The 13904-nt window shown below is 38.1% G+C and overlaps 2 protein-coding genes across 4 annotated transcripts in view; both read left to right on the top strand.

The window, feature by feature from the left end:
- LOC137297739 (N-acetylneuraminate 9-O-acetyltransferase-like) overlaps positions 1 to 7160 on the top strand; it is a 43175-nt gene extending 36015 nt beyond the window's left edge. For 2 of the 3 annotated variants that reach the window (XM_067829683.1, XM_067829682.1), the window contains 7 exons: positions 1339 to 1495; positions 2160 to 2239; positions 3147 to 3251; positions 3484 to 3624; positions 4158 to 4235; positions 4898 to 4990; positions 5368 to 5708. In XM_067829683.1, the coding sequence (XP_067685784.1) occupies positions 1339 to 1495; positions 2160 to 2239; positions 3147 to 3251; positions 3484 to 3624; positions 4158 to 4235; positions 4898 to 4990; positions 5368 to 5625 (912 nt within the window). In that variant the 3' untranslated portion in view covers positions 5626 to 5708. Of the gene's footprint in view, positions 1 to 1338; positions 1496 to 2159; positions 2240 to 3146; positions 3252 to 3483; positions 3625 to 4157; positions 4236 to 4897; positions 4991 to 5367 lie in introns of all 3 variants that reach the window. The other variant, XM_067829681.1, reaches the window with a different exon arrangement.
- Positions 7161 to 13410: 6250 nt separating this feature from the next.
- The window catches only part of LOC137298886 (mucin-3A-like), a 29947-nt gene continuing 29453 nt past the window's right edge, over positions 13411 to 13904 (top strand). The window contains exon 1 of the mRNA XM_067831240.1: positions 13411 to 13491. The gene's annotated coding sequence lies outside the window, so the exon portion shown is untranslated. The remainder of the gene's footprint in view (positions 13492 to 13904) is intronic.

Raw genomic sequence — 13904 nt, 5'->3', positions numbered from 1 at the left:
GCTGTAATATTGCTGACAGGGCATAAAACAACACTCACTCACTCACTCACACCTATCTTCATTTAAATAACTCCATCAGTAGGCTGAACTTTTTTTTATCACTGACTGATTGATCGATTGTCTTTTATGAACTGTAACTTTTTCATCAAAGAAACTGATTTTGTAAAGTTTCCTTTATTTTCTGAAATTTCAGGTGAAGTTAATGGTATTGCCTGTCACAGATAAAACATGCATAACATTTTGAATAACCATGATTTACCCATCTGCTAAGCATCTTTTCTTTTATCCCTACTTGCTACCTTGAGATACTTTTGAATAACAAGCTTTAACATTAGTTTGACACATCAACTTTCAACATTAACATACGATTTTTCAAAAATTCTGCCTGCCAAGATGCGGACCAGAATTGATCTTCAATAACCCAACACCTGGCTTTCCATTTCTCTGCACTCCTCCCTTATAACAAATAGTGAACTGTGTCAATATTTTAATGATAAACAGCTTTTTAATTTTCAGGACATACATTCTGCAAACACTTTACAGAGTTTGATCTGATGTTTTGATAATGTTCAATCTTTCATTGAGTATTTTGTGTGTATTAGGTTTCGAGTAAGTTTGGCTCAAAAGTGGGTCGATGAATTGCAAACAGACTGTAGGGGTGAATGTATTCACTTGTCTAGCTGAAGACCAGGGCCTTGATTTTCGAAGCTCTCTTACTGCTAAGATAGTTGTAAGTCATTGTTAATGTATGGCCGTTAAGACTATCTAAGCGTTAAGAGGCTTCGAAGATCTAAGCCCCATTGTTAGATTCCATGGATACAATCTGTGGAGCCCATTTCTGGTGGCCCCAATTGTAATAATTTTCAAAAATTGACCTAAAACTAAATTCGCTCACTGAGATCCTTATTTATCCTGTTACCACTAAGTGCTTTCATTTGATGTTTGTATTTCTGATTATATATCTAAACCTTGGCAAGAAATTGATGTGTGAACACACAAACAAGGTTAGTGTTGGTTCATCTGATGGCTATGACTTCAAGATACCAATCATTATTGAGAGGTAGGGATGTTGAGGTAGCCAAGTTGTTAAAGTGTTCGCACACAATGCTGAAGACCCACGTTCTATTCCTCACATGGGTGCAATATGTGAAGCCCATTTCCAGTGTCTCTTGCTGTGATATTGCTAGAATATGCTAAAAGACATGTAAAACCATACTCACTCAACACTTTTGACAGATAAATGCAGTTGGAAGCTTAAGGTGACATCAGTTGGTCGTCCTGACTGGGATGATCATCAGTATCCAGGGATGATGGTTGATGATGTTGTTTGTGTTGCAGGTATTGTTCCGGCTCAACCTGCTAGTTGTCGTGCTGTGTTTTGTGATGAACAGGCCCTACCAGTTCTACTACTTTGTGCCTCTTGTATCCTACTGGTTCATCGTCATATATGTGTCCATGGCGATATGGCCCCACATTACTCAGGCATCGGCTGAAGGTAAGTCTTTCTGTCATGTCATTCTTGTCTCGTTGTGGTTCAAGGGCAGTGAGGTAGCCTAGCGATTAAACATTTATTCATTATGCTGAAGACCCGGCACATACACACAATGTGTGAGTCCCATCTCTGGTGTCCCTTGGCCATGATATTGTTGGAGTATTGCTTAAAGTAGTGTAAAACTAAACTCACTCAGGGATTGGGAAAGAGAATGTTGACAATGGGCCATTTTCAGAATTATTAGCCATTTTCTGAATTTAGAATGGGCCACTGCCCTTGTATCAATAGTAAACTTCCATTTTTCATTCTAATGTGCAAAACGGCTATGGCCCCTGCCTTTCCCAATCCCTGATCACTCACTCACTCATTGTGGTGGACACAGAATTTGTCCCCAAGCTTCTTTTGACTGTTCTGCCTTTGGAAATTTCAAGCCTAATAGTTCACAAGTTGATAATGCAAAGAGAGCCAGGATTCAGCTTAGTTCTGAAAGTAGCCCCTCGCGAGACTTATAGCCCATACTGCCAAAACTAGAAAGATTTGAAACATGTGTTTTTTTTCACTTTACATGTTCTGAAGTCCCAATTTTACAGAATGAATATTCATGGGTATACTATACTTTCAATGTATGTGTACCAAGCACTTGATCAAGGTGTCATGTTTGTTGCAGGTAATGTGCTCCAGTACCTGTTCATGGTGATCAAGATGGTTCTGCTGATTACAATCATCACTCTCTTCTACCTATCTGAGGTCAGTATATCTGTGACAACACTTTCACATTGCCAGTGTAACTATCTGCTTTGCTCATTGCCATTCATGATACAATACATATCGCACCATCTTGGAAATACATTATTCATTTCAATGTACATTATGATTTTCTTTAAAATGTATGTTTTGATGTCAAGTAACAGTCTAAATTTTTACATAACTGCCAATTTCTTGTGAAAATTAACAATTTCAAGGTCAACGATACATATCACAACACAAAAAAACAGTATTGATATATGTATCGTCCGATAATGTTTCACAATTATCAATATATATCGCCATAGCACTAATATTTACAAAAATGACAGCAGGTATAATTAGAATCAGTGCTTTCTTATCATGCTCATCGTTTCTGGAGCATAAGATGGAGATTGTTTATATACAGTCATGAAATTTGTGTATGTATGTATCAACATTTGCCAAACTGGTACTTTCGTTGTAGTATTGTGTTGAATTTTTATTAATGAGTTCAATTACAAAATGTTATGGTGAACATAGCAGAGGGTTATGACCTTGTAGAGACTAGACCTGTCACACTGGGAAGAGTGTGTTTCATGTTTGCTTTCATTTTGACATTAGGCAGTGGGATGACCTGTGAAATTGTCCGCTTATCACTCTGAAGACCCAGGTTCGATTCCTTATGTGGGTAAAAAGAGTAAAGCTCACTTCTGGTGTCCCCTCTGTGATATTGCTAAAAGCCACGTAAAACCATACTGAACAGTTTGAGAGATATGTGGAATTAGAAGCATTAAAGACATTGTCTCTGATTTCATTCCATGACTAAGTAGTATAATAACTGCATGAATTGTTTTAACAAGTTACTATTTACAGTTTGCATTTTAGTATTTAGAGACATAACTTACATGTAACATTGATTCTTTTTCAGGTATTTTTTGAAAAAGTATTTTTAACTAGGCCCTTCAAGGCCCTGTTTGTGACATCTGATGACTCACTGCACGAGTGGAGATTCCGATGGCAGTTAGATAGATATGTAAGTATTAACATCACCATGTTCTTCATTTTCCTTTGGGGAAGACTGTATGGGTTCATAAATTTGTTTTTTTGTTGTGTCAGTGAATGATGTAAGATATGAAATATTGCCTATTCAGTATCACATATTCCTTATTTCCATGATTCAAAAGAATCTTTTCACATGTGTTTGGAGCCTTGGATTTGAGATTTGTATATTTGTAAAATCTGAACTCCATTTCTTATTTTTTCAGAGTGTAGTTTATGGAATGTTGTTTGCGTTTGGATATCAAGTTCTTCTGAGGTACAAGATCATCAATGATAGCCATGAGGAAAATCTCTTCTCTAAGCCAATATCCTGGTTACTCGGTGTGCTGGGACTAATAGGAATAGGGGTAGGTGCTGCTTTCCTTACTGTCTGTGGACAAAAAAGAAACAACTCCTGAGTTCTATATAGGCAGAATAATGGGATTGGGTGGTCGTACCCAGTGACTTGGTTGACACATGTCTTTGTGTCCCAATTGCAGAGATCAGTGTTCATGATGTTGATCACTTGATTGTCTGGTCCAGACTTGATCATATAGCTTAGTTATTGCTGAGTGCAGCATTAAACGGGAAACAAACAAACATGTTTTTAATGGAGTTGTTTGGGAGGCTGTCATGAAATTGCTTGGGGAGTTGCTTCTGTTTATGAATGTAACACAAAAATCATTCTGATTACTTCAGAGCCTATTCAGTAATTTTTGTTGTTAACTAATTTAAGTATGTTTGGTAAATACATACCATGTATTTGTAATTACAAAGAAAACAGAGTTATTTTCTAGCCTAATACATACTGGATAGAGTCATAAAACAACATTCACCCAGCCCTGGACTGTGGTACAGATGGATGTATTGTAGCATTTGAATGTTATGCTGTTACTTTCAGAGCTATGCTGCCTTCACCTTTCTCTGTGGCAATAAACAGCAGTGTAATGATGTACACTCTTACATAACCTTCCTTCCTGTAAGTACAGCTGTTCGAAATACTCTCATGTGAATTGTTGAGGATTTGCATAAAGTGGACAAAAAAGAAACAAGTGTATCATGAATGATTTTGACTTGCTTTTGTCCCACGTAAATGGGTCACAGTAGCTAGACTCATTGCTGTAAGAGTTAAGTAAAGTCTGATACAGGGGTTGTCTAGTGGTGAAAGCGTTCGATTGTCATCATGCCGTCATGTTCGATGTGAAGCCCATTTCTGGTGTCTACATATCCATGAAGATCCAGATTAGAACTGGTCTTCAGCAACCTCATGTCTGTCATAAGAGGCAGGATCGGGTGGTCTGACTTGCTGACTTGGTTGACACATCGGATTTCAGTTACGTAGATCAATGTTCATTCTGGATTGCCTAGTCCAGCCTTGATTTTGTACAGACCACAGCCATATATCTTTAATATTGCTGAGTGCAGTGTTTAAGAACAAAACAATCTGGCGTCTACCACAGTGATCATAGCTATGTAAACCCTCACTTACACACTCTACACTGATGTTAGGATCTTGTTTATGACATCATCCTTTGGGTTCATAAGTCAGTTACTCTAGTCACTGATTATACTCTGTTGATGCCAACTGTTAATTTGTATCACTTGATTGGTCTTTTTTCATCCAATGTCTTGTCGTTTCAGATCATTTCCTACATAGTTTTACGAAATGTGCCAGGGTGGCTGAGAACGAGGTACAGCTCTTTCTTTGCTTGGTTTGGCAAGATTTCACTTGAGGTGAGTCTCTCATTCTGCTGGTAGGAAATTAAGGATGGCGGTCAAGTGTTACTTGTTATTTTAGAACATTTAAAATAGGATGCTGGTCAGAGTTAGTCTTTGCTAGATAGTGGATTCAAGGCATGAAGTGGGCCCCAAAAGCACACGCGGGATGAAGCTCAAAGGATCATATGGTCAGACTTAGGGACATTGTTTGATTTTACTCTTACAGTGGGAATCGTTAGGCATGATATCAATCACTGGATTGTCAGGTTTAGACTAGATTGTGGCTTGGAATTTTATAGCGCGCTTTGTCTAACAAAAGAAAAAACAAATCAATTTCGAATCAACAATTTGAACGTTTTGCATGAAAAATGATCACTGCTTGTATTCTGCAGCTATTCATCTCCCAGTATCACATCTGGCTGGCGGCAGACACCCATGGCGTGCTTGTCCTCATCCCAAGCTACCCTGTCCTCAACGTCATCCTCACCTCCTTCATCTTCATCTGCATCAGCCATGAGATATCCAAGATCACCGCCAACCTGGCCAAATATGCCGTGCCCAATGACTGGAAGTCGCTGCTGAGGAACGTCATCTGTTTCTTTGCTATCTTGGTTCCAATCTGTATAACCAATGGAGTGATAGCATTATAATGGTTGTGTTTAGCATGTTTTGTTGGTTGTGTGTGATTTTTATCAGGGTACTGACAAATCATGGGTTTAGTATTTAAGTTTATCTGCAGTATGTTCTTTTAAGTCTCACTTTTGACTGGTTGGAGATTTATCCATTGCCTCTTTTAAAACACTATTGAAAATGAGCACTGTCAGTATTGAGGGATATATCTGTAATGGTTAGAAAAGACATTCCTGTTGTTGATCAGTGCACAGGTCCCTTAACACATCTTCCCTAGGTTCAGTTTAAATATTTCTAGTTAAAGCTCAAGCTAAAATCACATGATGTGATGGATTTAAGTGATCTATAAAGTTGACACTCAGAAAACATGACTTGGGATCCCATTCCAAATATGGACCACAGAGCAGCCATATTGAAAATGCCCTCAACTCTCTTGCTTTATAAAATTTGACATGACAAATTTATTTACATGGGGAAAGAATATTTATTGAGGAATGGCCATAAATATCTTTCAGTATGTCTGCAGTGGTAGCGATATTGTGAAGTGGTCATTGGTGGGGAATAAACTGTGAAGCATAGGCTTATAGGATTAATGCATGATTTTTCTGATTCCTATTCCTCAAACAAATTGCATATGATGATCGTCTCGGCCCCAGTGTTGTAGAGAATTGGGTTTCTTTTGTCAGTGATGCTTGCTATATTGAATTTTCAATTATAAATCCCAATATCCACACATAATTTAAGCTGAATCTTCAGAATGTGTCACTGGAGGCGAATTTGCTTATTCTTCAGTTTTATGTCTGTTAATGACACACATTGCAGTATCTTAGCTGTATGGTGGCAGTGTGACGATAAGAGGGTTTGGATCAGGCAAACCAGAGGCTGATCTGCCACAAAAGGTAACTAAGCTTGTCCTAAGAGACGATTAATGGGATTGGGTGGTCAGGCTCGCTCATTTAGCTGACACATCTCATTGATTCCTAATTGGTCAGATCAGTGCTCATGCTATTGATCACTGGATTGTCTGGTCCTGACTCTGTCATTTACAGACCACCGCCACATAGCTGGAATATTGCTGAGTGAGGCTTAAACTTAACTCACACACCCACTCACTCATAAAGCCTGAACACCTCAATCAATATTGTCGCATCTAACAATCATTAATCGTTAGTAGTGTTGTAAGAATATGGTAATGCACTATTGTATTGTGAGACAAGACTCATTATACATGTACATAGATAACAAACTGACATTGGAGTAAAAATATGCATAACTACGGAAACTGTCCAAGAACCAATTTATCCTGAATGTGTACATTTTCCCCCAAATGTATGTATGTATCCCCTACAAAATTCCAGCTGTGCTATTTGAAAACAAGTGATTCAGGGTTGTGATTCACCTACTAAAATGGAGACAGTATGCACCATGGAAAGCAAAGCACTGTATCGGAGACAAATCATATTGTAGCATGGCAGTATTTGTACACTTTGGTGTTAGGGACATATTTTATCTGGAATCTATTGAGCCTGGTTGAGCTGATCTAAAAGTCGAAGTATCCCACTGCACAATACCCCACCAGGGAAGTTTGTTGATAATCATAGTGCAAATATTGGTTCCCACACTCCAAAACAGACTTATAATGGTCATAGTGCAAAGATCACTTTGAGCAATCAGGTCAAAAGTATGAATGTAACGCATACGATGCTATAATACAAACAGTACATTTGTATGGGTCTTCTCCATTATGGAGATGACACTGAAACTTCCATCAGAGGTTGGCGCATGTGATGGATCTTGAGTGAATTTCTGCACACCAGTTCGAAGGAAAGATTATTCCATTGATTAGTTAATGCATGAGAGAAAGTATATATGCTCAGCATTCTTCCTAAGTTTATTTCAATCTAAGGAAACTCAGACCCAGTGAAATTCGTTACACTCCCACACTGGGTCTAACAAAACCTAGTAGGTCATGTCAGGTAACCTTTGCAATTGGTCAATCAGAGCATTGCTTATCAAATTGTGAAAGTGGACATTCACACATACCTTTGTAACTTCTACTCACGCAAAGGTTGGACCTGAATGATTCCGCATGTTATTTTCCCTATGATTGCTTCTGGGTGATGCACATGGAGCATGCAACAACAGTGAATAAACAGTCGTGGAAAAAGAGTAGTTTTGGCAATATTTAAGAATATTAGCTAATGGTAACCAAGATAGTAGCCAACAGAAACCAAAAAGCGTATATACCGCAGGTCAAATATCAGTGTTATATGCAGATTTTCATTTGTTGAGAGATCATCGTTAGTGACAGAGTATTTTGTAAAACCCACCAAACCCTAAACATTAGCTGTTGTCTGACTGGCTAAATCCATTTTGCTGTCTCGCATTTGATTGGATGGTCATATGTCGCTCAAGGGTTACCTGAAGCGACATCTTACTAGGTTTTGTTAAACCCAGTATAGGAGTGTAACGAATAACACTGGGGCTAAGTTTACTCAGGCTGCAGTTTATTTATAATTCATGTCAACTATACCCCTGATATTTATTATATTATTTTTTTTATGCGCAAATAATGATCAAATCACAGTTAACGAACAAATATAATTTTCTGATTGTTTTGTTATTGATGCTCATCAGTATTCAGCAATGGTCTACGATCAAGAGCCCCTCCTCCCTTGTAAGAAGTGCTGCAAAAATGGAAGGAAAAGAGCAATTCCGTTTCTCACAAGGGTTCAGATCAATGTGATGCAAGCAGTGGTTTAAAACAATGTTGTGACACCCTGTACAACTGAAATAGCTGGTAAATCTCTCAAAGCTTTTCAAAGGATTAAAATGGTGTTTATGAGATACACAGAAGGTACAGTTGTTAAATTCAATCAAAACCACATATTGTTTCTTTATATTGTGACATTTATTAGCACAGCAGCTCTGGACATGTTGTAGACACCTGGTGTTCTAATTTGTGTTGATGTATAATATTGTATATCGTATTTACATCTCATTGTATATATTATCTTGTATCATATGTATATATGGCATGAGTGGAACTGCAAGGTTTTCCAGGAAGAAGTGATTGGAATGTGCAAGTGATAGCATAATATTTGTTATGTTGGCCAGTGTTTGTTTCATGTAAAGGTAATGCCTGAAATGAACTGTGGTGGAAGAGCATCTCTCACTGTGCTTTGTATTTGCTCAATCTTCAGGAAAGGTGTGTGAATGAGAAATCATTAATGTTACTTAGGCTGCATAAAAGAAATAGGTGTTACTCGGGCACATTTTTTTTTTCATAAGTGACATGGGCAGTTGGACTTTATAGAAAATAAGTGATGTATGAGGAACATGTTTATTTTTTTTTCTCATAGATGCAGATTGGGAAGTTTAACTCTAGCACGTGTTACTGAGTTGTAGATTCAGTGACACTCATTCTTATAGACACTCATTCTTATAATAGACAAATAGATGATCTTTTAAATGGCAATAAAAAATTGTCACGCCGATGCCCGAGAAACATTTCACTTTTTTTATTTAGCCTTATACATACAGCAGTGAAAAGAATATATAAATAGGTCACTTACTATGTAACCTGTGTGCAAAGAAAACACCCACATGAGCATGAATTAATCAATAAACATATGCTTGTTCTTGAATGAATGAGCTGACCTTCGATTGGATTGATTATCGGAAACATGACACCAGTGATCAAAACCGATTTAATGGCGTTAGTGTGAAGAAGTCTTTAAAAAAATATTCATTTCAACAACACAGAAAAATATGGCATCCTGCCAAGAAAAACAATTGTTCGCCTAGTCATAATCACACATGCCTGGCAGTGTGCGAAATTGCCTCTGGCTGATGGCTAGTAAAAATGTAGTGGGGCTGGTGATTTTACATAGGGTCATTTTGTAAATACATTATGTTCACCAATTTGTTTAGTTAAAATGAACCTTAATATCAAGCAAGATTATGGGCTGATACAAAATTTTCATCATATTAGCTGCCGAAGTGTTATTCTCTATTTTCCTAATCTTTTGCTTAATTTCTACAGTGAAATTGTAGGCTAGAGAATTATTTTGTGGACCTATTTTGTCAGTCATAGCTACCCTTACTGGCCAGCAAGATTTGAAAACTATTATGCACTCTATTGCTTAATGTGTCCTTATGTTGGGGAGGTCTGATATTCCACACTTGGGTCCTTTACCATTTTTTGGGGACCTGGTCAGTTGTTCAAGTTTTGTTCTCGAGTGTGAATAACAAGAGGCTTAATAAATGCTCATGTGTGTGTATATATATATATAAAGGTGTAAGGATACATGTTCATTGTTCAGGGCTGGATTTAGTGTTTTGTTACTTGCACTGGTGCTGATCAGTATTACTAAGTGCAACGTAGTTATTAGTCGAACACCATGTGCAAGTCAATTTTTGATTGGGGAGGGGTTCAGAGGTCTACCCAAACATCTAATTAATTCAGTAACATATTTCTTTCATAACATATTGCAATATAAGCAGTGCAGTTGGAATTTTGTGAGTGCAACTAGGTTTTTCATCTCCAGTTGCACCTGGTGCAAGTAGGTAAACATCTCTTAAATCAAGCCCTCTTGTTTATTGCCTGTATCAGGAATGGACATCATTTCCATTCATTTTGAACAGCAAGCATTGTGTCACCATCTTTGGAAAGGTAATGGACATGAACTGTGTGGCATGTGTCTTTCTTGACTGATACAAACTATGCTTGCTTCTGTTATATAGTGAACATAATGCCAAAGTTGGTTCCATTGCTTCTGTCAGCACAAGCCAAGTTTTGTTAATGACAGTATAGGCTACTGAAAGTAAACATGTTATGTAATATTTGGTGTCTGTTGTATTTGACATTGGTGGGAGAAAATATTGTTTGGTGAGTTAATGCTCTCATTAGAATTTTATCGTTGTGTATTTATTTAACCAATAGGAAACTGACAGGTAAATGTTTTGCTATACTGACAAACTATTATATTGCTACCCGGAAGACACAAGGATAATGATGACAGCCAGGCCAAGCCTTGGGCTGTGACTGTCACACTTATCTTATCTATGTCCAAAATGATACACAGATGAGTTAATTCATGCTTTGCCTACATATCATATCAGGATGACCTCATCGACCCATCTCACTTGTTGTATCATTGAGATACATCATTGTCTGCGATAGGTAGCCTAAAGGTGAAAGTTTCACCTGTACCCAAATTGGTAGTGTGTGAAACTGGCTTTTGGTGTCCCCACTGTGATTATTAATGCAAGAACACAAAACTGAAACTCGCATCAACAGGGTTTATTATTATAGCCTTTAGAAATTAGCGTTTATATGTGGCTGAGGCAGAGATACAAACTTCACAGATGAGTTGCGTTCAGCGTTACAGTTGTGACGTTGATGAGGTTCAGAAAACTACAACAAACAATAGCTATCAATGAAATTCGGAAAATGTACAAATTTCACAGTACATAACATTCAATACTTCATTCGAATGCTATGTGAATGTATTAGTCAAGAGCACATTGTTCAAAATTAACAACAAATTTGCAAAAAATTGTGTGAAATGTAGTAACACATTTTTGCACTAACCAATTAACATTTTGGCATACAAACAATTTCATTTTCATTTAGACATAGCATACTCTAGCAATGAAAAGATGAAGTACTCACATGTGTGTCTGTACATGGTTCAGCTTACAGTCAGCTGAGTGACAACTAGGCAGCATGGAGGTCCAGTACACACTGACAAGCATGTGCTCCAAATTGCATGAGCTTTGGAGAGGTCGAGATGTGACCTTTGAGCTTTGACATTAGACATGAAGGTTAAGGCCACTGAGCAATGGAAATTTACTGGCCAAATGTAAACATTTACAGTTTTGAATGATAACTTAAATGGAAATATACTTTAAATATTGAGAAAGTATTTCAGTTATTGGACCACAACGGATAAATTAATTAAAATCAACTGCAACAATTTGAAAACAAACAACAAAAATTCATTTTAAACAGTTTGTACATTGACATGTATGTACAGAAATCTTGCATTTACAGTGATATTGCTGGAACATTGCTAGATGCAGTGTTTAAATCAGTTACTAACACTAAAGTCGTTCAACACTGGCCTGTATTAATTACTGTTTATTAATATGTGGTGTTATTACTAGTTAACGTAAAGAACTGTCTTGGTCTGGGAGCAGGATCTTGCCTAAGTTGAATATAGACTTGTTATTTTACCTTATTTAACAGTGGCATGGTATTTCTGTGCACTGGTCCCAGAAAACCATTTTTCACAAAGCCACATTCTTGAACACCTTATGTCCCACGTACGCTCTGAATATATATAATAAATATAAGACTTGCTTTAGAGCCTTACCATTGCAGAAGGAAAACGAATGGGGCTCAAAGACTGTGAGACAGACCGACCAAGTCAAGACTGAGCATAGAATTTCATATAAACATTCTAAATTATTCATGACCATCTCAGTATATTATATATCAAAATATGTCATTAGCTCGTGACGTAAAAGTCTGAAAAATAGACCTAGTTCAGGCTTGGCGCATAAGAAGTGAATCCAGATGGCCATGAAAATCCCCATTGTTACAATCTGAGTGGGTTTGGTTTTACACCGCTTTTCAGAAGTATCACTGTGGGGAACATCAGAAATGGGCATCACACAGTGTACCCAAATGCGAAGTGAACCCTGGTTACGCCCACTGCACATTCAACACCAAGTTGAAGTCACCAACCATATTTAACATTTTGGGTTTGTTGTGTGTATTTACATGAACGAAGCCTTAAGAAAGGATGTTTCAAGTCATGACTAACCCAGATGAAGTAGATCACATGTTGCGTCAGCACACAAGTATGTCGACGTACACCCCCTTTTAACAATAACAAAATGCTGAGAATATCGCAGGTTACGAGAGGCATGCCTTCACGCCAGACGTCTGACTTGCACTTTTAACTGTTACTTCACTGGCACCAGGTTCGCCAATGGTACTGAGGCGGCGTCTTTTAGAGTTTTGCTGCGTAGACAGGTTTAGTGTTGGCAGTGCGATGAGACAGACCATCTCCCATAATCCGAGGACCATCCATGTCTTCATTCAGGGATACCTAACGTAACAAGCCTCCCACGTAATCGCGCAGTAAGGTTGACGTCCTCCCTTGACACTCCAGAACACTGGACTTTAAAACGAAGAGAAGAGTGGGATGAGCTAGATAGACGACTACGCCATAACCACACATACAGCCCATCCCGCAGCCGTTCGCCATTCCCCCATGTGGTAACTCAATCTTTGACTGCTTCCATCCGCAGAAGCTGAGCAAAACATACACGCTATTGACTTCTTCTGACCTCTACCTTTAACTTTGTGAAAAAGAAGCTATTTTTAACGAAAGGGCCACTACACATAATTTGGACTTTATCATTCCAAAATCTTGAAAAACTAAAGGTAGTCGTTGAATATCAATTTCAGTCTTTGTTTAGATAGTAAACGGTTATGGTGTAAACGAAAACATGGCCGTACAGTTCGGGAATAATCTCAGGCTTGGCTGAGATCATAAATTGTATAGTTTTCCAGGAGAGAGGGGTTGTGAAAATGGTGTTTTCGCTATTCCCAGTTCGCAGTATGCGCTATAGCGCTACACAAAAATGCTGTGATCCACAGAGGGTTGTCGTGTAATCTAATCAAAACATCGAACATCACTAAGACCGTTGAGAATACGACGTCGCCCTTATCAGCGATTTCGAACTTTGCAACACATTTACGGGAACGCCTTCATTGTGTCCGAACTGGTGATATCGGCCACTACAGACAGTGTTGATAACATCAGTGGATAGACATTAATATGCGATGTGAGCGAGGAACGACACCCTAGGTATGTTCAGCATTATGTAACTTAAGAATTGATTTGAAGTAATAATTTTTATTGATGTTTGTTGTACCCGAGGTCCGAAAAAACATGCCCCTTCTACCAATAGAGGAACATGGTCCCTTAGTAGTATACTGAGTCAAAACAAGAAACGTCACATTCTTTCTTCAGGGCACTATAAAAGAGATAGTAAGGTGGTTAAATTGTTATTATTTCATTGCTGAGATCTGTGTGATGTACTCGATACACTGACAGTGCCACAATCAGTTCCATGAGGAACCAACTTCTGAGGCTGGTTCCTAAGACCACGAAGCCTTCTCCCAAGTGCATCCCAAACTCTGTTGGATTAAGGTCAGGGGACCTCGATGGCCAGTCCATGACGTTGATTCCAGCGTTTTGAAGGAAATTTCGTGTCAACA

The sequence above is a fragment of the Haliotis asinina genome, chromosome 10 (genome assembly GCF_037392515.1).
Source record: "Haliotis asinina isolate JCU_RB_2024 chromosome 10, JCU_Hal_asi_v2, whole genome shotgun sequence".
NCBI classification, from domain to species: Eukaryota; Metazoa; Mollusca; class Gastropoda; order Lepetellida; family Haliotidae; genus Haliotis; species Haliotis asinina.
Note: the sequence above shows the minus strand (reverse complement) of the source record. Positions and strands in the feature narration are given on the sequence as shown.